General features: G+C 38.9%; 1 protein-coding gene across 3 annotated transcripts; it reads left to right on the top strand.

Moving 5' to 3' along the window:
* Window positions 1-917: 917 nt before the first annotated feature.
* Window positions 918-26,302, top strand: LOC140573524 (uncharacterized). Of its 3 annotated transcripts, XM_072692929.1 has the most exons (5): window positions 918-1,360; window positions 14,972-16,175; window positions 16,515-16,632; window positions 17,921-17,992; window positions 21,873-22,275. In XM_072692929.1, exons 1-4 carry the CDS (start codon window positions 1,082-1,084, stop codon window positions 17,952-17,954), a joined length of 1,635 nt encoding a protein of 544 aa, XP_072549030.1. In that variant the 5' UTR covers window positions 918-1,081; the 3' UTR covers window positions 17,955-17,992; window positions 21,873-22,275. The 3 variants fall into 3 exon arrangements, with proteins under 3 accessions (XP_072549030.1, XP_072549029.1, XP_072549031.1); XM_072692928.1 differs by lacking the exons at window positions 17,921-17,992; window positions 21,873-22,275 and adding an exon at window positions 23,400-26,302; XM_072692930.1 differs by lacking the exon at window positions 17,921-17,992.
* Window positions 26,303-27,808: the final 1,506 nt, after the last annotated feature.

The raw sequence follows: 27,808 nt of genomic DNA, 5'->3' as shown, positions 1-27,808 counted from the left end.
AGAGCTAGAAACCTCTTGATAGTAGCAATAGAGTAAATTTTTGCATTTGGACTCCACTGAAACTGCTCCATTGCAAGTTTGTTCACTACATAATAAAACTGACTAACTTAAAGTAATTTACAATATCTGCAATAAGATCTAAGTATGTGGAGACCAGCAGAATCAGGGTTTAAAAGTGCTCATAAAAACCCTTATAGGCTCTTTTTTTTTATCATCTTTTATAGGGTTTCTATTGATCTATGTCTTTAGAAATGTTGGTTCTTAGTATGAACATCATGATGCTCCAATGTTTATTGATATGTTTTCAGGTGTTTTGTTAATTGTTTTATTAGAATAACTCCTCAATGTGAAGCACCCAGTGTATTTGTTGTGCATGGTAGGCTTATTAGACGGGTTAGAAATCTGTAGGTGTGAATAAGTAATTGTCCTCTCTGTGCGACCAATTAAAAGACCTCTGTGAGCTGCTGAAATACGATCTGTACGATTGATAAAATATAGCTGAACAAGTACCCTCGGAATGAAGGTGACAAATTTCTACAACTCTTAACACAAACAAGGCAATGTGAGTCAGCTAAACATAGGACTGGCTTCAACAGGTGTTTCACAGACAATAAAATGTAATTAAATTAAATGATATTATTTAATTGTGGTTAAATGTAAATGGTGGTTTACTGTGCTGTTGCCGAATGCTGTGGTACTCCATAGTGACAGTTGGGCAGATACATACATAATGCGCTCGGCCGCCATGCTTGTCTCGTTCGGAGGTTCGGATCCATTGGTCGTCTTGCTTGCGAATAGAAACCAATACCCAATCGAGAGGGCGGGCTCTGGCCCAATACGGGTGGGGGAAAACCTCTCCACACACAGGGTTGAAAAGGGAGGGAGTGACGCTTGTATGACGCGGCGCCTCCACGGGCAACAGCGCGCGAGCGATGCTGCTCTGGCTCAGTAGGTTAATCTCCACTTCAGTGGATTCATGAGACAGTCGGCACTTATAAGTTCTCATAAACAACCTAACGTTTAATACTCGGCTCTAATTTGTTTTGTGGTTGTTTTTTTTTCCAAGTTCAACTCGGCAGTCATGGCTATCGACGCGCCTGTTATTTTATCCGCCCTCTTTTTCACAATCATTGCTATTATCGTTGCCTCGGCGTTTTTAGCAAAGAAATCTGCACCAAAGAACCACAAGCAGAAGACAGGGGCGAGACCGGAGCCGGCCGCCGAGAGCTATGAGACCAGAGCAGAGCCCCCCAAAGCGGAGAAGAAGCGAGAGGAAGAGCCCGTTTTAGCTCCTGTGGTTGAGGAGATTGGGGTCGCAGATCCGGTTCAAGTCGCCTCAGTACAACCAGCACAGGTCAAGGTAACGTAAAAAACCAACAACGAATGTAGTACCTGATCGATTTCCCACTCCTATTAGCAAATAAGATTTATATTTATATACCTGATCAAATAAGCTAACTCCAAAAAATAAAAACTTTGAATATAAATGAAATCAAGGTCGTGAAGTGAAACTTGGTCGGAAAAAAACACGCTAAAGATCGAAAGAGTGAGATGAGGAGTGAACTGAGGGCAGGTAAGAAGCTTGGCTGACTGAAATTAGGAAAAAGTAGATTCAAGTACTCGTAAATATATTCAAGTGTAAGTAACGCACCAGAAGACTATCACCAGTTAAAACTACACAGAAAAGTACAAATCAATCAAAATGTTCTTGAAGTCCTCATGTAACCAACCGAGTACCCTCCTCTGTGTCCTGATCACTAAAGACGCACCTTAATCCACAGGCATGAGGTGACGGAGTTAAGAAGCTGACTAGTGTTAATGCTGCTGTGAAAATAACCCGGGCTACGATCCGCTTTCCTGTTCACCTGCACATTGATTCAAGAACATTAATCATTTACTTGAACTACAACTCTGTCATCTACACAAGGAGAGACTCTCGAGATCTGCTTTAGTCAGTTGCTCCCACCCGTCTGACAGGATATTTACTTATTAAAGATGATCTGATCTCCAGTGAACTGTGTAAAGTCAGACGGCAGTTGCCATCTATAAAGAGATGAGGTAAAGTTGGTGCATGGAGTAATCGCGTATCTGATTTGTTGCTCTGTCAGAGTTTTATAGCTGATAGAGCAAAGGTAAACCGTGATAACGTCAGCCACCGAGGGAGACGCATGCTTACTCATTAGATAACTCTACTGGATAACGGAGAATCGTTACAGTTTCAGTTGCGCGTTGCGGAAAATGTCATGATTTTGCGTAGTCGGATCATCCGTTTTATCTCAACTAATGTCCTTTCGCACAGAAAATGGGCAGACTTTCTTCTATGCCATCTCTTGTATAGAACTGAGAGACCTTAGTTGGAAAATGTACGCTCTAATAGTAGAAAGTGCATTAGCTGGTTCAAAACGTAATAAGGAGCAGGCCTGAACTGCGTCCCAAATAACATACACCTTTTTAAAAAAGGTACTCTTCATGTATTCGCTAACATACAGTAAACTGAAGAATGAATGGACTAGCATTGGCCTAACATATATTATTGTCCAGATGTCCAGATACAGCCGGTCAAAGTCTGAAGTGTTGCACATCAAACACTACTAAGTTCCATAATACAAGTGGTATTGGTGATTTCTTAACCTTGCACAAATGTTAGACTTTCTTAAACTGAGTAGATGAAGATGCATTGTAACGGCAACTACATTGCTAAAAAATCCAGCTCAATGCGAGCTTTTGCTGGTAACTGGTTTCAGATTATCTAAGCTGGTCCATGATGATCAAGGTGGTTGAAAATCTGGTCATCCAGAGGGAAACATACCCTATGCTGGTAAGTAAGCTGGTTGAGCAGCTTAGTGCTTAACCAGAAAAGCATATGTTTGAGTGCTTAACTGGTTTATCAGCATGACCAACTTGACAGAGCTGGTTGGTCATATTGGATGAACATCAACTGCTACTCAAATTAAACTTGCCTAGTGGGCTAGTATTAGCATTTGTGTTCCTATGCCCTTGCTGCAGTCTAGAAGTGTAATGTATTTTCACTCTACAGTGGTAAAGCAGCAAATCACAGTTCTGAGCTGAGAGAAACAGAGAGAATAGCCAGAGTGGTTCAAGCTGACTGAGAGGCTACAGTAACTCAGACAACCACTCTTAATAATTGTGCTGAGAAGAAACTCTTAGTAGAATGCACAGCACGTGCAACCTTGAGGCAGATGGGTTAAACAGCAGTAGGCCATGTCGGGTTTCTGTCAACCAGTGGGCACAGGCTCACCAGAACTGAAAAAATGGCATTTGCTTAGAAATTGCAAAATTGAATGGTGAATGTATGTTTTTCCAAGCAATTCCAAGCAATTTATGGATTGCATTAGTCTGCTCATCATCCCATGTTCACACAGTGTAACTGACTGATTTCTCTGCCTCAGCCTGTGTCTTTTATACACAGGCATTTCCAGCTCTGTACAGTTTTAGTCCAGCACAGTGTGGCAGCTTGCCTGCTCAAACACTAATGTTTAGTCGGTGTCAGAATAGGAAGATCACCAAAATGTACTGGCTTCAGGCCCTGCAGTACTGTAATCGGATATGCCTGCTTTAAGCCTTTTGCAGGAGCCTGCAGTTTTATTGTGCTGGCCTTTGCTGTATACTGTATGCAGCATTCTTAAGAAACATGAGTTTGCTCTGCTGGCTACTAAATGGGGCCCCACAGTGTGTGTGTGTGTGTGTGTGTGTGTAAATTTGGAGATGGGGCACATTATGAAAGCAGTGGAAAATAAGTATTTGGTCATCTACAAACAAGCAAGATTTCTGGCTGTCACAGACTTGTGACTTTTTCTTTAAGAGGATTCTCTGTCCTCCACTCATTACCTGTATGGCACCTGTTTGAACTCGTTAACAGTATAAAAGACACCTGCCCACAACCTCAAACAGTCACACTCCAAACTCCACTATGGTGAAGACCAAAGAGCTGTCGAAGGACACCAAAATATTGTAGACCTGCACCAGGCTGGGAATAGGCAAGCAGCTTGGTGTGAAGAAATCTACTGTGGGAGCAATAATCAGAAAATGGGAGACCTACAAGACCACTGCTAATCTCCCTCGATCAGGGGCTCCACGCAAGATCTCAGCCCGTGGAGTCAAAATGATCACAAGAACAGTGAGCAAAAATCCCAGAACCACACGGGGGGACCTAGTGAATGACCTGCAGAAAGCTGGGACCAACGTTACAACGGACCAGTACATATCCGAGCACGTCTGAAGTTTGCTAGAAAGCATTTGGATGTTCCGAAAGAGTATTAGGAGAATGTCTTATGGTCAGATGAAACCAAAGTAGAACTGTTTGGTACAAACACAACTCGTTGTGTTTGGAGGAGAGTGAATGCTAAGTTGCATCCAAAGAACACCATACCAACTGTGAAGCATGGGGGTGGCAGCATCATGCTTTGGGGCTGTTTCTCTGCAAAGGGACTAGGACGACTGGTCCGTGCACATGAAAGAATGAATGGGGCCATGTATTGTGAGATTTTGACTGCAAACCTCCTTCCATCAGCAAGGGCATTGAAGATGAAATGTGGCTGGGTCTTTCAGCATGACAGTGATCCCAAGCACACTGCCAGGGCAACAAAGGAGTGGCTTCGTAAGAAGCATTTCAAGGTCCTGGAGTGGCCTAGTCTCCAGATCTCAACCCCATAGAAAACCTTTGGAGTGAGTTGAAAGTCCATGTTGCCCGCCGACAGCCCCAAAACATCACTGCTCTAGAGGAGATCTGCATGGAGGAATGTGAAGACTTGCAGAAAATGTTTGACCTCTGTCATTGCCAACAAAGGATATATAACAAAGTATTGAGATGAACTTTTGTTATTGACCAAATACTTATTTTCCACCATTATTTGCAAATAAATTCTTTACAAATCAGACAATGTGATTTTCTGATTTTTTTTTTCTCATTTTGTGTCTCATAGTTGAGGTCTACCTATGATGTCAATTACAATTACAGAACTTGCACAATTGGGTTACAGCCTAAATACTCCCCCCCCCCCCCACTGTACTATAAGCTACTATATAACTGTATACTGTATTCTTACACATTATGGAGTGCATGTGTAACAACACATACCGTATTGCTACACATGCATGTTACACATTAATGTTTTGCCACGTTACCCATGAATTTATTACCATGTGACAGAATTCTGTGCCTTTTACAAGAAACACAAATGTTGTGTCCCAAACTGCACTCAAGAATACAAAATATTGCACAAAATAGCACATCACCGTTAAAAATGACAGAATGTCCTGAATAGTATAATATAATAGCATTTTGGGGACCTTAGGGAAGCTAACAGTATGGAATTTACAACATACATGAAATTAGAAATTAGATGAAAAAATTTTAAGTATACTCATCATATTGATCTGCTAAAACTTATGAGAACACTGTTTTGCAGGAAAACATGTATCATTATGTAAAGCGTTTTCATCGCAAAAATAATATTTTTATTTCTTTGGACTTGGATCCCATATTAGGAAGCTGAGGAATCCTTTACCTCCTTCTGGCCCGCTGCCCCACACTACCACGTGTGTAGTGTGAGCTACCTCATGTTTAGTATTCATAGCTTGCCTCTTTTATTGCAGCTCAGATTGTCTGCCATTCCATATGCAGTAGGAGACAGGCTATATTTAACTACTATCACCACTAATCATTATCCCTTAAAGTAGTATGATTCGTGTGGAATCCTCTCATTTCTTTCTCTCAGTTCTAAAGCTTAAGCAATATTGCACTAGGTTTTTGCTTATCCACACATTGGAGATGACTAATCATGGATAGGAGTCTTGGAAAGGGTGGCCTACTTAATTAGTAGCACCTGTTTCAATTTAATTAATTAGCAAGGCACGTATGACTTAAATTTACAGTGATAGATAAGGAAAAAAACTTTGTAGGGCCAGGACTTGCATTTGAGAGTCCTGGCCTGTTTGGTTGACCAGTTGCTCTTTCTTGTCAAATATTATGTGCCAACAGCTGCTCAGAATGGTCAGCAGGGCTTACTCCATACTCCACAGAATTCATAACATGTGTGAATAAGTCAAAGCATTGCCTTTGGAAGATACACATACAGAAACACCCAAATTCTCCAAAGAGAAGGGAGAATGATAGACGAAAGACCTCTTTTGGCCTGCCTCACCCGCCAGACTTAGCCCTCCCCCAAAAGGAGTACAAAATGCCAAACCTGGATGTGTGACCTTTTAACATGTCAGCAAGGCATGCTGGCCATAAGGCACTCTCAGGTTTCTATGTTCTCTTTCTGCTCCCCATTCAAAAAGTGTGAGTTAGCAGTCTGAACTTCACTTCAATCCTGGCTTGAATTTCACTTGCCGTTGTACTTCTCCCTATAACTACCAAATCTGAATTTTAAGAGTGAAGATGCAGAACAGCATGGGCTGATTAATACCAAGTACACAAACACAACTTGAAGTATTACAGCAGAATGGAGGCTACAAGATTGCACACGTCCAGTTCCCAAGACAACTCAATGACTTGAATGACCAAAAACATTACAGATAGTCCTGTACAGGGCTCTGTGAGTGCTAACTTGGAACACTGGGGACTTGTCAAAATCACTGGAATAAATCTATTTTTGGTTTTCAAAAGAAAAGACTTCAAATGCAAGTTCAAATCTTTAAACCCTGCAGCTCTTTTGTTGTAGAGGGTACAACAAAAACAACATTGGTGACTGCTGGTGATTTACCTGACTGTTGCTTGTTGCTAAAGTATGACCTAGAATTGTGATTTTAGTCAAGCCACCTTGGCTACATGCCTGACATTACTTCGGTCCAAACAGTTAGATTCCAAGTGCATTCCTATTGCACCACTCAACTCCTACTCTGGCACTTACCAAGTTTGCTTTGCTCCAGAGCTACAGCCTTCCATACAAGGCAATGTGTGAACACGAGGAAGTGGAACCAAAAAAGCAAGAGGCCAGTTTTATCAAGCAGATATTTTCTGAGATGCCGGTCAGAAAATCGGTGTAAATGGGAATGCTACTCTTATGTTCTTTGGTATACTTCTGATTGTTGAGAGAATATATGTAAACAGGCAGTCCCCAGAACATGTTAATTTCCTACATGTTGTCCCCGGGACCCTCTGGAGTCATTTAGTTCACTGGCTCAAAACGATGGGTTATTTTTAAGGCAGGAGACACTGGGTGTTGGATGTACAGACTGAGAGAAGGTCTGAAAAGGGAAAGTCCTCAAGAACATTCCTTTAAGAACTTCCTGTTGTGGAATCTGCTCTCTTTCCTGCAGATTGATCAGATGTTCTTCCCCTGTTCTTCAGACTTTCCCTTCCCTATGTTGGAATTTCTCTCTTGGCTAAGTTCTGTTGCTTTTTTTTTTGCCATATTTTGAGACTGGTAGCTAAATATATCTGAGTGGTGAAAGGAGAGGCTGATGATTAGTACCAAAGAGTGTGGGTATAGTTTGGCATTGCATAACTTCTTCTTCTGCCAGATTTCAACTTATTTAACCAGGTCAGTTCTTTTTTCTGTGTCCAAATGAGGGAACCTTCACATGAACAAAAATTCTTCGGAGGACAAAGTGGAGAATGAGATTCTTGAACATTTCCACTGTTGAACAATGCCTATCTGCTTAAACTCATATGAACTTATATGTTTGGTTAAAGAAACTGAACTGCAGACAAATCACTGACACACACCATAGAGAGAAAGCACCAAGTGTAAGGTTTATATGATTCTCACTCTTATATCAACTATACTTTGACTGCTCACTGTAATGCATGTCTGTGGATTGTTTGCATTTCAGGTCCTTTAACTCTGCCTAGTTCTTACATCATACAGTTTTGTAGTTCCATTGCAGCTAAGGGGAAGAGTGGCATAAATACATTAATTTGAAGGGGATGCAAGGGGTGCCACCCCTCACTCATTAAAGAAAAGAATATAATCATTTGCTTTAAAAAGATGTTAATACCCTTTGCATCTCCTTTGAATTGGTGTCCTCGTGTGATGTTACTTATGTTACTTGATTCCCAATCTCAGTACTGAAGATTTCATGTTTTTTATTCTTCTTATTATTAGAAGTTTAACTTATGAAGGGCTTGATAATTATATATGGCATTTAGCTGACGCCCTTATCCAGAGCGACTTACATAGTTACCCATATTACAAAAGTGGGTCAATGTAGTGTTAGGAGTCTTGCCCAAGGACTCTTACTGGTGTAGCACACCCAGACTGGAAATCGAACCCTGGTCTCCCACATGGTGTAATAGCTCACTGGTAGCTAGGGGTTTTATCTGTTGCACCACACCACACAATTAGCTGGTGTGTTGACCTAAAGTTAGAATGGGGGAAACGCATACAAGAAAAAGTGTCCTAGTTTGTATTGAGAGTCCTCTATAGAATATCTTTAACTGCTCAAATTATTAACAGACCATCTGATGAAACTCAGTTAATTACCTACAACAATATGATTAAAGTTTTGTTTTCGGTTTCAGTTTGAAGTTAAGATTAGTATAAGATGTTGGGTTAATATTAAGGTTAACATTTGGTTTTAAGTTGAACGTAAGGTTAACATTTAGTTTTGGGTTGCAAGTAAGGTTAACATCGGGGTTTGGGGCAAAATTAAGGTTAGCATTAGGTTTTGGGATGAAATTATGCTATGATTAGGCTTTACTATATTTAGTTGAGTGTTAGTTAAATACAAGATAACCACTGAGATACACAGTATCTGTAATGGGCTCTCAAAATAAAGTGTGACTGAAGAAATATATATAACCTAATGAATGTCAAATAAGATGTCTACCAGTCATGGCTGGATATAGAATGATGGCCACTATAGTGTGATAAGATTACCAACAGATGGCAGAGAAATTGTGTCTCGCACAACTGCCGGTGTGCGTGCGTATTTAAATACTCTAATCCCACAGCAGGCTCTAAAATCTCACTGCCTGCCACTGAATTATTTTGCTAATAAAACATCCAAATTCTTCTACATACTGTATAATCCACAAAGGATTAAGTACATGTGCCTGGCAGAAATTCCTTCATAATACTACTTCATTAACACATTTGGCCCTTGACACTAATTTACATATTTAGGAGATATTACTGTTCTCTCTGACCAAAGTGTGAATTCCCAGAAGGTGCCTACTTAGAAAGAGCATCATACTTCACATCATACTTGTTCAGACTAGTTTGAGAGATAATTTGGCACAACGGACATTGATAAGAAGTCAAAGTATTTAGAACAGTGTTCTTGCTACCCCTAAAAACTGACATTTACTGAGGAACAGGGATGAACTGGCCAACCCCAAGTAAAGTTCAGTTGTTCTAGTAGGCTTGTCCTGACATTTTTGTAGCCACATCTTCCAGCACAAGCCATGGTCCGCAAAAAGCTGCCAGTGCATCAGAGGGATCCCATTATTCAAAGATATCAGTCAGGTGAAGGCTACAAAAGAATTTCCAAGTCATCAAATATACCATGGAAGACAGTGAAGACTGTCATCATCAAGTGGAGAAAACATAGATAGCATGGTGGTGGCAGCATCATTCTTTGGGTCTGTTTTTCTTCAGCTGGACTTCAGTCAGGGTGGACAGAATTATGAACAGTTCCAAATACCAGTCAGTGTTGGCACAAAACCTCAAAACCGGCCTTCTGTTAGAAAGCTGAAGATGAAGAGGAACTTCATCTTTCCGCATGACAATGCCCCAAAGCACACATTTAAATCAACAAAAGAATGGCTTCACCGGAATAAGATTAAGGCTTTGGAATGGCCCAGCAGAGTCCAGACCTGAATCCCATCGAACATCTGTGGGGTGATCTGAAGAGGGCTGTGCACAGGAGATGCCCTCGCAATCTGTCAGATTTGGAGCGGTTTTGCAAAGAAGAGTGGGCAAATATTGCCACATCAAGATGTGCCACGCTGATAGCCTCCTTCCCAAAAAGACTGAGTGCTGTAATAAAAGCCAAAGGTGCTGCAACAAAGTATTAGTTTAAGGCTATGCATATTTATGCAACCAGGTTATTTTAAGTTTTTGTTTTATATTTTTTCGCTGTAAAGGTTTCTGTTTGTTTTTCAATTGCATTACACAGGTTATAGGTCACATTAAAGGTGATCCTCTGGGCTGAGTTGATCACTCTCTGTAGTGCTCTCCTATCTATATAAATACAATATACAATGTTGGTCTGACCATAAAACCAGTAGATCAGCGGTCCGATAGGCACAGGGCTGGCCCAACGTCATTGTTAAACACCAAACCCTTTCGTGTTGGTCATACATTCTGGCCTCATCATATCATTAAACACGGTCCCTCTTCCCTCTGTGTGCTGGCATACAGTGCAATGTAGGATAAATGTAATGTTATTTGTTAGGATCTTCTGAGATGGAGAGAAAATGCAAAGGAGGTGCAGAAAAACTGTGAAGAAACTTGCTCTTTAAGCAAACGTTGCCAAATGTGCCAAAATGTTTGCCACAGCAGGGCCTTCATCAGCTTCCGTGGCAGGTTCTGGCAGTGGCATTCAGAGTGGACAGGAACATGTAGTACAACCTGCGGTAAGCTGAATTGCTTTCAGAACACTCAGGCTATGTAATGAGTAAATGCAGGTGAAATAAGCTAATAACTCCCTTACCACTAGCGGCTCTTTATAAGACATTGTGTACACTGACTGGAAGAGAAAATAAGCCTAGGTTAGTACTTCCATCCTAAACTAAATCGTTTTAAATGTGAGAAAACCTTTTAAAACCACCATTCACAAACCAAACAATAAGTCATATGCACACCCAATAGTATGAATGCTATATGTTTTTATAGTGTTAATAAATGCCACTTTTTGAAAGTATTTACTGTCTATTCTGACTGATTCTTGTTAACTCATTGCATGGCTTAAGGTATGTGGTTTTAAAGAGTTGCATGCGGTGGGCTGGTCTGATCTAAAATGCCATGTTTTTTTGTCCCAGTCCGCCCCTGCTGAGGAGTGTGTTAAAGGGTTATCAACTTAACTTCATCATTTGCTTTTGCTGTTAGCTACAGGGTCCCGTTCAATTAAGTTTCAAAAATGTTTAATCATCTGGACATGGCCTTTGCAGCATACAGCCTTGCTTTCTTTAGTGGAGCCTTAACAAACACCAATGAATGAACTACCAACTAGCTTGTGAACTGAAGCAAATAAAAATTCATGTAAATGTATCCTATAGGAATACATTCATGTCTGAAATGTTCTTCACTCAAAAGAATCTGGTCTGGAAAAGGCTCTGCGTGTCTTGCCTAGTGTAAGCTAAGCTTTCTCCATTGAATGCATTCTCCACAAAGCCTTCAGCTCTAGTTCTGGTTTAAGTCTCATAGAACAGGCATTGTGTTCTGTGCTGTGAGTAGGCACAATGTATTGTTAGTGTCTGTCTGACAAGATGACGCATTGTGGAGCGATGGGACCGCCAGTACCCAGAAGGCAAACGTAACTGTCATAGTGTGTGCATATTTAGTTCACCATATCAAATTCTGACTATTCTAGATATTATTTAAAACATTTTAGTTTGTATGTAAGTTTCAAAGTACGGTACTTTATATATTATAGAATAATTGGTCTTTGTAATTCTACAATCATCAGACAGCGGCTGTTAAACAAAATTCCTAATTGCTGTGTCTAAAACGCTGCCCTTTTCACTATACCCTGCATGCCTGCATGACGAGTACCTCGTCTCAGAGCATGTGAGCAAATAGCTGTGCGACAGTTGGGTCGCATAAACATCTTAACATCATAACACAGTCCATAAAGAAAACTTCTACTTATATTTGTAACAGACTAGCCTCTTACAACACGAAATGCAACGAAACATTATTTCGAAATAATGGAAAAGAGTACACAAAATGGACGTTGGACGTGGATGTTTTAAGTACATTGCTTTACTGTTTTACTGTGCTGTCATGGCCAGAGAAAAGCTGGACAGACTGAGGTGGATGGAGGGTGGGGGCTTTGTACTGTTGTCACAAACAGGTGTGTAAAGAGAGGAACATTAGGAAGCAATGACAGACTGCAGATGACAGCTTATACATACAGAACTCAGACACCTGCTTCAAGGATAGAGTACCAGGGAAGACGTGATGTAATCTCAGAAATCCGTAACAAATTAAAAATATATCTAGCATCATTTTTGGAGGAGTTTGAGTTACAGATAAGTTTGCATTTCCAATAGAGCATCTGTATTCTTTGGATTTTTCCACTGACTTAGGTCTTTTTTTTTGTATTATTAGAGGTCATTAAGGTGAATTTTGCACCATTTAACAACCTCAGCAGCTGAGTTCCCTAGAAATGCCTCATGGACCCAAAGCAAATGTCTGTACACAAATCATTATAAAAACTGAAACTGATATAACCTTTATGATGCAGTGTTGCCTTTTAAGAATAGCATACTTTTTTGCAAAAGGACAGGGCTACCTTGTAAATGGGATTTGTATTTTAATGGTGTTTTTTACATGTATCTCTTTTCATTCATTTTTGTATTTTTATGTATTCCTTTTTAATGTAGGGGGAAGCCACTCCTAAGCCCAAGTACTAATAAAACTGTTGAAACCACATGTTTACATACACTATATAAAATATGTGCCTTTTATACACTATATAAACACTATATAAAAGGCACATATGCATTTTTGTTCACTGTCTGACATGAAATCACATTTCCTATTTTAGGTCAATTAGGATTCCCAAAATCATTTCTATTTGCTAAATGCCAGAATAATGAGAGAGGGAGTTTTTAAGGCAATTTTTATTACTTTCTTCAAAGTCAAAAGTTTAAATACATTTCATTAGTATTTGCTACCACTGCCCTTACACTGTATGACTTGGGTCAAACGTTTTGGATATCCTTCCACAAGCTTCTCACAATAGTTGGCAGGAATTTTGACCCATTTCTCCTGACAGAATTGGTGTAACTGAGTCATGTTTTTAGGCCACCTTGCTCGCACATGGCTTTTCAGCTTTGCCCATCTGACTTTGTTATGCCACTTTGACTGCCACCCCCGTGTTTCACAGTTGGGATGGTGTTCTCTGGCTTGCAAGCTTCCCCCTTTTTCTCCAAACGTAACGATGGTCATTATGGCCAAACGGTTGAATTTTAGTTTCATCAGACCACAGGACATGTCTCCAAAAATTAAGATATTTGTCACTGTATGCATTTACAAACATTAATCTGGCTTTTTTTTGTGTCTTTTGGAGTAATGGCTTCTTTCTGGCAGTGTGCCATTTCAGCCCATGTCGATATAGTACTCGTTTCACTGTGGATAATGACACACTCTTACCAGCTTCAGCCAGCATCTTCACAAGGTCTTTTGCTTTTGTTCTTGGGTTGATATGCACATTTCAACCAAAGCACGTTTATCTCTGGGACACAGAACCTGTCTCCTTCCTGAGCAGTATTCTGGCCGGACATTCCCATTCTGTTTGTACTTGCGTATAATTGTTTGTACAGATGAACAAGGCACCTTCAGGCATCTGGAAATTGCACCCAAGGATGAGCCAGACTTGTGCAAGTTCACAATTGTCTTTCTGATATCTTGGCTGATTTCTTTCTACTTTCCCATGTTGTTACACAAAGAAGCAGTGTGTTTCAGGTGTGCCTTAAAATACATCCATAGGTGTGTCTCTAATTAACTTAGATGTTGCCAGTTAACCTATCGGAAGCTTCCAAAGACATGAAATCATCATGTGGGCTGTCCCAAATTGTTTAAAGGCATAGTAATCTTAATGTATTTTTTTAAACTTTTGACTTTGAAGAAAGTAAAAAGTTTCTTGGTATTATAAAGTAAAAAGTTTCAGTGGTATTATAACAAAGTGGAAGTGATTGGGAACGACAACAACTCAGCCACAAAGTGGTAGGCCACGTAAAATGACAGAGCCGGGTCAGCGGATGCTGAGGCACATTGTGCGCAGAGGTTGGCAACTTTCTGCAGAGTCAATCACTTCAGACCTCCAAACTTCATGTGACCTTCAGATTAGCTCAAGAACAGTGCGTAGAGTGACTAATCGCGCTTCTCTGTCTAGCAAATCAATGGACTAGTACTATTTTTTAGGAGTTGAGTTTGGCCGCTTAGTTCCAAGGAAAGGAATTCTTAATGCTTCAGCAAACCAAGAGATTTTGGTCAATTTCATACTCCCAACTTTGCGGGAACAGACCCCACTTTTGGGGATGACCCCTTCCTGTTCTAACATGGCTGCACACCAGTAGCAAGGTAAATGAAGACATGGACGAGTGAGTTTGGTGTAGAAGAACTTGACTGGCCTGCACAGAGTCCTGACCTCAACAATAGAACACCTTTGGGATGAATTAGAGCGTAGACTGTGAGCCAGGCCTTCTCGTCCAACATCAGTGACTAACCTTACAAATGCGTTTCTGGAAGAATGGTCATAAATTCCCATAAACACACTTTTAAACCTTGTGGAAAACCTTCCCAGATGAGTTGAAGCAGTTATAGCTGCAACGGGTGGCCCAACATCATATTAAACGGTATAGATTAAGAATGGGATGTCACTAAAGTTCATATGTGTGCAAATGCAGGCAAGCGAATACTTTTGGCAATATAGTATATTTTACAAATGTTTTTAAACATGCAGCTTTTATTTTTGGGTTAGCTGAAAAAGTAACGGGTATTTTTCTGGCAAGATACTAATAATTAATTAATACTTAAGCTAATAATTATTTTAGCTTAAGATTTGCTTAGCTTTAAAAAGGGGAAACTTTAAAACGTACACTAAAACAGAAATAAAATAATAATAATAGTTTAAAATTCAGCATTCAATTTTTACTGACTCATGAGATTTGAGAAAAAACCTTCAATAATTCAGTAAAATGTCTACTTTGGGGAAAAGGAAACATTTTGTTTAATCATGCAAACATGCATTTGGTTATAATATAGCAAATAATTGTTCTTTATTTCATTATTTCCCCCTCCTCCTTCTCTCTCTCTCCTGTGATTTTCTGCAGACTACTCCAGTGCCCGAAGCTGAACCCTTTCCTGAAGTCAGTACAGTAGAGCCTGTGCTTAAGGCAAAAGAAGCACCTTCCCAAGTTCCAGTTGTGAAAACAATCTCAGAGCAGACTCTTCCTGAGCTCATTTCAGAAACTACCCCAGAGCTGGTCTCAGAACCTGCCTCTCATCAAGTTTCTGAATCTGTCCTTGAGCTAGTCTCAGAAGCTGCCCCTGAGCAAGTTCAAGAAGCTGCCCCTGAGCAAGTTCAAGAAGCTGCCCCTGAGCAGGTTTCAGAAGCTGCCCCTGAGCAAGTTTCAGAAGCTGCCCCTGAGCAAGTTTCAGGAGCTGCCCCTGAGCAAGTTTCAGAAGCTGCCCCAGAGCAAGTTTCAGAAGCTGCCCCTGAGCAAGTTTCAGAAGCTGCCCCTGAGCAAGTTTCAGAAGCTGCCCCTGAGCAAGTTTCAGAAGCTGCCCCTGAGCAAGTTTCAGAAGCTGCACCAGAGCAAGTTTCAGAAGCTGCCCCTGAGCAAGTTTCAGAAGCTGCCCCTGAGCAAGTCTTAGAAGCTGCCCCTGAGCAAGTTTCAGAAGCTGCCCCTGAGCAAGTTTCAGAAGCTGCCCCTGAGCAAGTTTCAGAAGCTGCCCCAGAGCAAGTTTCAGAAGCTGCCCCAGAGCAAGTTTCAGAAGCTGCACCTGAACAAGTTTCAGAAGCTGCTCCTAAAACAGTCTCTGTGTCTACCTATACACTGGGGCAAAAACATGCTCCAGTTGTAAAACCTACACTTGAATCAATTTTACAAGCCACTCCCAAACCAGTTTCAGAATCAGCACCGGAACAACTTTCAGAACTTGCACCAGAGTCAATTTCAGGACTTACTGTCGAGCTTATTTCAAAACCCACAGCAGAATCAATTTCTGAACCAATTTCAGAACCCATTCATGAACCAGTTTCAGAGCCTGTACCAGAACAAATTTCAGAACTTGTTCTTGAACCAGTAACAAAACCTGCACCACAACCAGTTTCAGAACCCACATTCGAACTGGTTTCAGAACCTGCACCAAAAGTATATTCAGAACCAATTCCTGAACTGGTTTCTGAACCTGCACCAGACCCAGTTTCTGAACTCGCTCCTAAACCATTTTCTCAACCTGCACCGGAACCTGTTTTGGAACCCACACCTGAGCCCACACCGGAAGCTGTATCAGAAGTTGCAGAGCATAATGGTATAGTGAACATTCCATATCTATCACAATCTTAATACAATGATTATTACACTTATTTTATAGTAATCCCATAAATGCCTTGTTTTTGTCCATCACAGATACTGACACTCTCCCACACACACAGACACACACAAGAGCCTTGTGTTCACTGGCTGGATGTTATTTATCAGCTCAAACCCTTATGAGAAACTGAACCTTAAAATGATCTATCTGACATTGATTATCACTGATAAAATGAAAGATACTGTCCTTGTTTTAATGTTTTCTTGCCAAGATGGTATAAAATGGTATTATGATAAAAATCATTAGGATTTCTAACATAAATAATTCAATTTTTAGATGTGGCAGCTACTCCAGTGGAAGCTGAAGCTGAGACTCTAAGTTTCAAACCTGGCAAGAAAAGGGTCACCACAATTGAAAAGAGATTGACCAAGGAAGAGCTGGAGGAGGAGCAAAGGTCAGTATTGCTCTGTTTTTGACTCTGAAAAACAACAAACCAGAATCTCGTTGTCAACTTGTAGTTCTGTTCTGGAGCCTTTAACCTTACTATTGTAGACAACAACTACAACCAAATGGATTTAAAGTATGAAATGGGCTAGTCCAATGTAGATGCCTCCTAGATGCTCACCTGACATTCAGCTAACATTCCACTGACTCTTAAATGCATCCTAACTCTAAGTTAATTGTAAATGATTGTCTGTTGAATGTAACCCTGCATCTTACCCTAACCTTAATTTTAACCTTTGAATTTTGGGTTGATTCAAAATTAAAGTTAGGGTCACGTGTGGGGTTACATTCAATAGACAGTCATGTACATTAAAGATTTCAGTTGCATTTAATTCATGTTCAGTTGAATATATATGATCAATAATGGACAACCCAAGTAAAGTGATATCAGAATGACTATGCAAAATTAATAGGAAATGTATCTATAGCAACTGTCTATAACATAAACCATAAAGTGACAAAGAATTTTGCTGACTTTTTGCCATTGCTGTGAATAGCAGCATTAACAACGATGTAAGTAAGCATATATACGAATGAAAAGCAGCGTATTCAGTAGTATGCTACTAGCTAACTAACTAGCTGGCCAAGTCCAAACACAGCCAAACCGGTCTCTGGCGGGTGGGCTACAGATAGCAACAATACAAATTGCTACAGGTCAGTGGAACATCACATAGATTTTAAAGCTGTTTTCTAAGGCCAAAATCCTACATAGTGTTGCTTTAAGTTCCCCAGCATTTCGACATACCACAGTGCTTTTAGCACCGCTGCAAATAAAATACCTTTGGAATAGAATGTGAAATGCTGTTCAAAATGATGGACAGCTAAGGATAGTGGATGATTGACATATCCACTATTTACTTACGTCCACTGGTTCCCAAGCTTGCAAAGTTGCCCATCTTCAAACCTCTAGAGATCTGCAGTTCTAAAAATACTCAATCTGACCGCAACAAAAAATGGCACATTGTTTCCCTATTTTGATGGTACATGTGAACATTACCTGAAGCTGCTGGCTCATATCTGCACGATTTTATACAATGCACTGCTGCCACATGATTGGCTAACTAGACAACTACATGAAAGTCTTTTTTTAACCTCACTCACCTATACACCTATATGGCTCCATCTCCACCTACAGATCGATGCATCAGGATGATGATGATGATACTGATGAATTATCATATCTCTAAAAGCAATACAATGTGCATTATTTGTTTCTGCCCCATCCTTTATCTTTGCAGAATAGAGTTTACAAGTGATTGTACCTCTGTTTAAAAAACAACATCAGAAAGTGTGTCTGTCTGGTCCCACTGGTAAGCCAAAATGTACTTCAGCCCAGCCCCTGACCCTTAACTCCTGACCTCTCTATTGGTCCTCCCCTCTGTTTGCTCTGTCCACATCACTATGTGGTTTGGTGGGACACATGGGCCCTTTTTGGCTTGTGGCAGTCATGTTGAATGCCACTCACCCTTGCTCCTCATTGACTCCTTGTGTCCTGGCATATGAGTTAACACTGATCACCATTCCATATGCACAAGTGTAACCACTGGTATGAATGAGGTGCTTAATTAAGTTGCTTTAATCCATTGTGTCATTGGTGTCTCATAGATCAGCATTACTAAAGTCAAATTCAGTTCAAGCAGGACTCAATCTGGCTCTCTGTGCTGTGAATTTGCTGTGAATGGACACTGAAAACCTGTCTTAATTACACATACATGCAAGTCACTGAACATACACAGAGGAGTGTATAGAGGGCAGATCCTAGGGCGTGCTCTCATAGGCTACTAATTTGATATAACTCTACCAAACACCAGCACATCTGTTCCTCCACATTTTGTTTGAATTCTGTTTTTGGCCATTTGTGTAGCATAGATGAGGGCAGAGATGGTTTGCGGGAGCTAATATCCGGTATTCAATTACTTTTTTCCTCATATAGCCAAAAATGCACAGAGGCTGCATATTTCTATTTGCAGCCCAGCTCACATAGCTTATGTATTGCATAACTAGTAAGCTTCCTGCTGTAAAGACAAGCAGTGGAGCATGTAGCATGGTTAGTCCATACTAGTGCAGTTCACATAGAGAAGAGCATGTAGGCCTGGATAAATCTATGCCTACAAAATGATCAGGATTAACCACATAATGATTAAATGACCACATAGTGCCTAAAGTACAGTATGATGAATTGCATCAAATGATTTGCATCTAAAATTAGGTATGGTCATTAAAATATAGTTATATTATATATTCATATTGGTTCATGAAGATACATTTTTATGCTGTTTTTTCTAATATTGCAATTCTGTGAGCCTAGGTGTTCAGATTTATGAATGTCAATAGGATAACCTGTCTAAAACACATTTCTTCAGTATTGTAGTGGATTTGCCAGGATACGCCAGGATTACAATAAGTTGCTGTGGTTTTAAGAAAATACAGTGCAAAAGTCAGACATATTTATTTAATTCCAGTCAAAAAGTTATTATTTAAAGCTATCATTGTTGTAAGAGAGGAGAATATGAAGCTCCATCCTCACTTGAGATAAAAAAAAAAAAACATCCACTCGTCTTTCTGCCCATCCTTCCAGTGTGGGAAGACGATGCCATGGGTCTGAAAGAATGTGCAGCTGATATTTAGTTGTGGCTTCTGATGAATATAAAGAGGCATTAATTAAAAAAAACATTAGAATTTTACCGTCCTGTCTCCAAGTTTCTCATTACATGAAAGGTTGAAGCTGCCCCAGCCCCAGAGTTCCCATCTACATTGTTAACCATTCATAAGTTTATGCCACCAGTTTATGCTCTCCTGTTCTGGATAAGAGATGGACCATGAATACAGTGCTCCATTGGCAATACTGGGAATATGAGATGGACCATGCATGACTGTGAGCTCTATTGGCAGCCAAGGGTGAGCCAACTAAACCTAAAGTAGCGCTGTTAGTGTCAAGCTAAGGTAAAGGTAGAGAATCTAAAAGACTTCCTGAAACTCAACAGCACCAATCCACAGGAGAGCATAAACTAATGGCATAAGCTCTGGGGAAATGTTAGTTAGTTACTATGGTGGTCTTTTTTGCTGCACAGTAATATTTTGGAGAAGTCAGTGACTGTTTGAGCAGTATGAGATAATCTGACGTACTCTAAGGAGCCATAATGTGTTGGCAGTACTGAATTCAGTTCTGACTTTTAAAACTATATGTAACGGTTACAGGTGTGTGAGTACCTCTGATTTTTACTAATAGAAAAACTGAAATGCATTATGAGCTATCTGACCTACCGTTTAACACTTGCACTGGGCAAATATAAATAAAAATGAAATGAGTGAAATTCTAATAAAAAAATCTTATTTTAGATGCTCAGGGGAGATTCACTTGCTTTTGCTTATTCATGCTGTAGTCAAAAAGATGGATTTTAGACAGAGCAGAAGTGTTTTGTTGATGCTTGATCCTTTGACCTAAGCATGTCACAGACTGTTTTTATTAAGACTCCAGGGAATTGTGTTAACTTATGAAACATGGGTATGTGGGTATATGTCATCTTTATAGATTTTGTGGTATATAGCATATGTTTTTTTTTCTTTCTATTTTGTGTTTATGAAAAAAGAATATTGTAATGTACTTAATGACATTTTAACTTGTAAAACTAAATAATGAAAAGAACATTCTGCATATATACTAACTACATAAGCATGTGCATGATTGCTTTTGTCTCTATGTATCTACATGTATCTGCAGTTTCACCACATGCTCACCATTCCTTCTGGGCAGGATTCATCAAAGTCATTAGAGCATTCCAAAGTGATTGGTACATTAAAGACCATGAAACCACAGTAATAATGTGTTTTGTTTATGTGCCAAAGCCTAAATTAATCTTTCTTTCAACCCATGCTTCAGACAAATTTATAAGTCTTTGGATATGAAAAAATCAGTTGGAGGACTTAGGTTTTGGTGTCATGGTGTGGATGTGGGTGTGTCTTCCCCCTTATTGCTTGCGGTGGCTCTGATCAACTCGACCTGAACAATGCTTGGTCTTACCTCAACTGTTGCAACTATCTGCATGACTAACATGCTCTTCTGCTGATTACTAGCAAGCAACATCACCACAGTGCTAATGGTGAGTGAGCCTTTTTCCTTCTGATTGCTAAACTAATTTATAACTGACATCTAATAGAATGTATTCTCATCATGGCAGCTAGTATCAGGATGTGTGATTAGATTATCAGGTGGCAGAGCTACATTATATAAACATAATTCTTATATAGACATTTTGCCCTTGAAGTGTATGAAACAGTTTGCTGTCAATAAGTTGCATACTTTGTGTGAATGTTATCTTAATCCCCCTCTTTATGGTTGTAATTGAGCACCATTTTAAAGCATGTAAATAACTAACAGGTAATCAAGCTTAAGTCCAACATCCACAAAACAGGGTTAGTTGAAATAAAGTTAGATCTATGCAGTTGCAGCTATTGCTCATGGGGGTGTTTAACCAGCTAATTAAAGTAAGCGAAAAACACTTTCTTCCACAGGGGGATTAGGTGTTGAATATTTTTTTCCCTAATAAATACATATTGTCTAATTTATTTACCATTTTTTCTTCTTTTTAGTAATCATATTTATTGCGATGCAGATATGTCTATAGATGTCTACTGAGTTCATTTGGATTGATTTACCAAATGTTTTGTGACTTTAAACCTGAGCCTCTCTATGCATTACAGTTAACACTTGCACTTTATGCCACTTTAGAAATTTAAATTGTTCACAATTGGTAAATTTAAAAAAGAAAAAAAAACTAAAGTAAAGATTGCTATTATGTCAGTGAGATGTGTAGATATTTTTTTTAGGTTATGCCCTGCTCATCCTTATGGTATGATTTAACAGTACTGTCTATATGACCCTATCTTGCTTTTCAAAAGTGCTGTGCTACCATGTAAAGCTAATCCTTCTATTGCAAGACAAAAAGAAGTAAAAGAAAAGCAAAGTACTGTGGCCTGTAAGTGCAAAACATGACAGCAAATAAAAAAAAACACAGTAAATGTAAAAAAAAAACAAGAGCAAACGTAGACGATGCTTCCTGTCCACCATTCTGGTTTGGTGGTGTTTCAAAATTTGTCGGTATGTTTTTGAAATTGCTGTGTAGTTAAATGCCAATCTAGGTAGCAAAACTGTTCAATCAAAAATATTTTCTTTTTTTTTTTTTCTTCTAGGACAGCTGAGTAAGAAGAACTGGACAAATCTTGACTGGTCCCCTTTGCATTTTATAAGATGTGAAAGTGATCCTCTTAAGGCTTCTGGAAGAATTCCTTTTGTCATCTTTCTGTCGTTAGCTCCCCTCCTTTTGCATTTTTGCTTTTGAAAAGCAAGCTTTACCAAATGACACCAAAGAGCTTGATGCAGTAGAGGCATCATTTGAGTATTTTATCAGAAAATGCTATCTTGTTCATTAATGAAGGGAAGTGACCAGTCATCATTAATTATTCAGAACATTTTTGGTCAAAATATTTGTTTCAAGGAAGGTTCAGACATAGTCTCCGTCACTATATGGTGTCTCTGTAGGGTTTTATTGGCATTTGTCATATTTTAGCAATAAAAAGCCAGGTGGTTAAACCACTCTTTTGTCTCTTTTCTTTACTCATTACCTGCAAACTCTCAATTGCAGGCATGGCCATCATTCTACATATGGGTTTATATAACTAGAGGTAACTGGTGTTGCCACAGCCCACTGCTCATGAATTGAGCATTTAGCTGTGTTGTCATTAGATTTGAGCATTTTTGCCCAGTAGAACAGAAATAATTTGGATCATTGTCCATACATGGCTTTTTTTTAATGAAAAGCTACAATTGCTTAAGTTCACTTTCTTAAGTCTGATGAATGTTTGACCCCATGTGAATTGAATCAAGAGGATCATATGAAGCTATGCAGTTGAGGGGGGTATAATTCCAGTAAGATGCAGAAACCCAAGCTAACAAACACACTATTGTAACAAATGTGGAAATACATTATTTTAGCAAAACCACAAGGTGCAAGTGTGGATTCTCCTCAGCTGTAATCAGGGGAGAAACCCTATGCCAGTGGTTGACCAGTATGGTTGTGTAATAGCAGAAGCGAATGCCAATAATTAGCAGCTTTTGGTAGGTACCGACCCATTAAACCAGAAAAAGTTGTGACTGGGGTTTTAGAAATGCTCTGACCCAGTTGTCTTGCCATCATATTTTGGCCCATGTCAGAGTGGCTCAGATCCTTGTGTTTGCTCAGTTTTTCCTGTTTTAAACACGTCACCTTCAAGAACTGACTTTTCACCTCATGACAGATGCCACTGTAGATTTAGATAATAATAATAATGTTAAGATAATGAAGAGGTATTGTATGGTAACTGTATACATACATTAAACCTGTGTATAAAAAAAAAATCATTAAACAAATAAATACTGCCCATAATAAAAGGCTCCACATACCATTTTGTATTTTTGTACTTTTGCAATGTACTATATAATATGAATAATTTATATGTGGTAATAGAATATATAGAATAATAGCACACATAAAAGTGCGTCTCTCCAGTAGGAGAATTAAAATATACATCATCATCATCATGCAAATTGCCAGTTAATCTCTGAGAAAGTACATTTTATTCAATGTTGATTTTAGTAATTAGGTGAAATGATTGATGATTTGTGAGAGCCCTGTTTCAGATATCTGAGTATACACACCAGACTTACTGTATTTGTTACAGGGTGCAGCGGGAGCAGCTGGCTGCCATCTTCAAGCTGCTGAAAGACAACCAGGACACATTTGGGGAGGTGACTGAGGGAGACATAGAAGAGCAGCTCAAACTCTACTCATGCTAGTGTGTCTTATGAAGCTTCTTGCTGCTGATCTAAATCTCAGGTTTAATGCATGAATGCACTGTTTAACACTTCTCTTGAACATTCTCTCAAACTATTTTTTAAGGACCGGCAAATGTAAGCATGCTCTGTTAGTTTTCTTTTTGTTTTTTTATTGTCTCACTTCTATCCCAAAAACATGAACATATTTTCTTTCAAATGAAAATCAATGTGCACACTCCAGGCCAAACCTATGGAAGAAAGCAGTGCAGTAAAATAAACAACATATTATACACAACAGATGTCGTTTAATCATCTGTTCAATTGGTTTGCCTTGTGCTCTTTCTATGATGCAGGAAAAGCCTGCATACTCTTCATCGCCACAGTTCCTACACATTTACTTAAAATATAATGCACCAAATCCAGATCAGCAAGTTTACATCTGAATGTGAAAATCAGGGGATAATTATTACCAAATAATCACCCAAAGAAAATCACCATGATTAAACCAATCTTTCCTCACGTTATTACTGTTGCAGACATTTAGTCAAACCTTTTGCTCTCTGTTTATTAACACACACTGTCTTTTTTGATTTTGTGTTGCTTGCAAACTTGTACACTTGTATTGTAGTGTACATGGAAATAAACTTACAGCCCTATAGCAGGTCTTTTCTGTACTAGTCCTAGAGGGCTGTCGAGGGCTGTTTGGTGATTTCACTGTTCAAACCACTGTCCTCCAGGTCCTGCTAGTGCCACCGAACACAGAAAAGTACATGCTGTCAGAGGTTTACCTGAAATTCTTGCAGGTAAAGCCTTTTTTCATGTAACTGTTAAAAGCTGACACTGGAACAAGTTGAGACCGCACAAAAACATCTTTGTTACCATACTGTGAAAACAGGCATGCTAACTTAAACTTAAAATGTAACTGATTACAGAGCATTCCTTTAAATAGCTGGACTTGAATTAGTCACAAGTTCTTTATTTAGGCTTTCAACTGCATCTGAGTTCACTCCAAGTTGGCCTACCTTTATTTATTTTACAGTGCATAGTTACTTCCCAGCATTCAGCCTACCTATTTAGTATAAGTCAATAATTATTTACATTTCTACTATCAACAAAATATCTTCAATATAAGAATTTCCAAAAACCCTATGGAAGTTGACAAAGGCCACAAGTTAATTATATTTGGCATATTTCTTACTATAACTAAATTTTCTTGAAGATGTAGATAAGTTGATTTGTTCTCTTTTGATCATTTGTTAGTCTTTTGATCCTAAGATAATGAGTTGTTTTGTCAATATTGTGACCATATTTCAAACAATATTTGTTAAAGATAATAAGCAGTGAGACCACTACAGAGGTTTTAAAATCCTGATGATTGATACCGGTGGACATTCTTTGGAAACAAAAAAAAGACTAGAAAATATGACTTAAAGCTGCTACATGGTATTGTTTACCTTGTCAGAGTTTAGTAGAGATGGCATGCTGGTACTTTAAAAAAAAAGAAATATTGCAGACGAGTAATGTAACTAATGTTAGCTATGTTGTAGTTTAGCTAACCAGCTGGGATTACCCACCACTAACATTATCAATGGGACAAAACAATACTGTTGGTTCTTTGAAACAGAAAGTTGTTACACACCTGTCAAGCACGAACAGAGCAAACTCCTCATCCCTTTTCACACCTCACCAATGTTAACACAGCTCTTTGCCCTTGCCTGATGTAAGAATGTCTTTCTAAGTCTATGGTCTCTAGGTCTTGTCCTCTTTGGTTGCTTTTTCAGCCATCTTACCTTTCTTAACAATGCCTGGAGTTCAGCACATAGACACAGTTCAGACCAATGACTATAGAGAACATGGGTGCAGAGGTTCTGTTCTCTTCCATTTTATAATAAAAAAAAGGCAAAATTGTCCACCATGTTGTCAATTTTGCAACTAGAACAACTCATTTGGTGAGCTTACAGCACAGAAGCAAAGCGTATACCCAGTTTGTCTCCTGGATACCCCCTGGATATCCAGTTTCTCTGATAAGTATGATGTTTCGACAGTAAAAGTGCAGTTCATGTAAGTTCCACTACAGCTCAACTACTCATAATGTAATAACAGAAAACTGTTAAGTGAAAAAAGTGGCAATATTAGCACAGGTAAAACTAACAGTAGGACACCAGAGATGGAAAGTCTATTTAGAAAAGAGCTACACATCATACTGCAACAAGCCAGCAGAGGCGCTAGACCTGTGATGCTTCACTTTTGAGAAACGTGGCACTGTCCATATTTTAAACAGTCATTTGTTCAGACATACAGTTTCTGCTCCTTTAACCTTCAGTGCAGTGTTGCTAATTGGCTGAAATATTGTTTTCTCATTTGGTTAGAAAAACCCTCTTTTTGTCCCATTTACAGAGCCAGGGCTGTGTGGGCACACATTTAGTGAGGAAATATTCACTAAATTTGAAAGAATGTATCTAAAAGTAGGCGTTTATGCTCAAACTACCCAAATACTACTACCCACAGAGAGACATACATGAGATACAACATGACATCAAACAGTGTGTTTTACAGATTATGTCAGATTTGTTTACAGGACTGGGTTGGATTCTATCTTTTTTCCCTTCTGATATGCGATCCAGTATTTTTTTACAGATATAGGACCCATCCCAGGTTTGCATTTGCACTGTTCACACTGTGTACAGTACTCAGAATCTGATCTATAGGTAGTGACCCAATAGTCATTCACCACCCCTTTCCCCAGTTTAGATCTTTACCTGAAATACAGACTATAATCACATTATTCTTTATTGTTTTCTTCTTGACTGTGACAATCAGTAGATCTGTAATATGTTTCTATATTCAAAATAAAACTTAAAAATCTTAATTGTTATCTTTTGTTTTTTTTTATGCACAACAATCCTTTGTGGGAGAACGGAGCAGCCATTTGGTGTTTTTGATGAAGCACAAATGTGTTGCAATGTTGTACAGTTCTCAATGTGAAAACAAGATGCATCATACAATAATTACATGTGCAAAATGAAACTGAAGAGGATATTTAAAAATACACACATGTCAGATGCACACACAGCTTGTATTATTTACCTAGAAAAGCATTATCAAGAGAATGGTACAATGGTACAACCCCCCAGTGTTGGGTTGTAGAGCAGTGGAACTGTGTTTTCTGCAACTCCATCCAATACCTTTGAGATGATTTGGAAGGACATTTGTGATGCAGAACTACTTTTGTGAACTTTTGCACTTGAAGTATAATAGAAATATAGTACTTTGTGTATTAATTCATATATTGCGTACACTTTTGTGCTACTTTATTTAAGATATACTGCAACTAAACTACACGTAAGTGCACTTTACATTGTATTGTATTATCTACATATTAACTACATTAACTCATTTGTCTTTAACATGTCAGTTAGGATTTGTTTATATTTAAAGTTTGATTATCTTTTAATACTTACCTTCAATAACTGACATATTAGGAATTACCACCTTCACAAAAGCTGATGGCATAATGGAAAGAAAGTGGTAGCCTTGTGGGAATGACTACACACAAATGGTGAGTATGCTGTATGCAAACAGATGACACCAGGAACCAATGGGAAAGTTTTATTAATCATTGCACTGCCCAAATAAAAGGCCCACCCTTGTTTAAACATGTTTAGCAAGTTTATCATTAACATGTATTCTTGATAAACATTACATATTTATATATACATTCTTTTATATAATTTAAAATTGCTTGGAAATACAGATAAAGTGTATTTTATGTCTTCTCATGCGTAATCCTCCAGACATCATTGCCTGACCTTGTTAATGTCACTATGTAATGTGCCAACAGGTTTCTAAAACCTTCCCAGAAGAGTAGAGGCTGTCACTTTAGCAGAATTAATTTATTATGTATTTTATAAGCTTTTCAAGGACTGAGAGAGCAACAATTTGTGACTATCCAGACCACAGAAGCTAACTATATTTCCCCACCAAGTAGGTTAGAGTTCAAACATATTCAGACAAAGGTCAGCATTTTTGAAGAAATAATCTGGAGGAAAGGTGTAGGTTCTTTTTATCTATTTCGAAGCAGAATCCTTGTCCCCACAGAAATGCTTGTGATATTTGACCAGTGCCAGAACTGGGTCCTGTGTTTCAAACCCAGGGGAGATGTCTGAAAGCAACACTTCCTCTGGGATTATGTGTTGTTCTGCTCTAACACACCTTCTAAACCTGACAATTAACACTTTAAAGCTGAATCAGGTGTGTTTGAGCAGGAAAATCACCAAGCTGTGCAGAAATTCTCCACTCCGATCTAAGGGAACAC

The sequence above is a fragment of the Salminus brasiliensis genome, chromosome 12 (genome assembly GCF_030463535.1).
Source record: "Salminus brasiliensis chromosome 12, fSalBra1.hap2, whole genome shotgun sequence".
Classification (NCBI taxonomy): domain Eukaryota; kingdom Metazoa; phylum Chordata; class Actinopteri; order Characiformes; family Bryconidae; genus Salminus; species Salminus brasiliensis.
This window is presented reverse-complemented; position numbering and strand designations above follow the sequence as displayed.

Excerpts from the sequence above, each read along its gene's own strand:
- LOC140573524 (XM_072692928.1), top strand. The coding sequence starts at position 1,082 with ATGGCTATCGACGCGCCTGTTATTTTATCCGCCCTCTTTTTCACAATC. Across the intron at positions 1,361-14,971 it reads TACAACCAGCACAGGTCAAG|ACTACTCCAGTGCCCGAAGC; the intron begins GTAACGTAAAAA and ends GATTTTCTGCAG. Across the intron at positions 16,633-23,399 it reads GAGCTGGAGGAGGAGCAAAG|GGTGCAGCGGGAGCAGCTGG; the intron begins GTCAGTATTGCT and ends TATTTGTTACAG.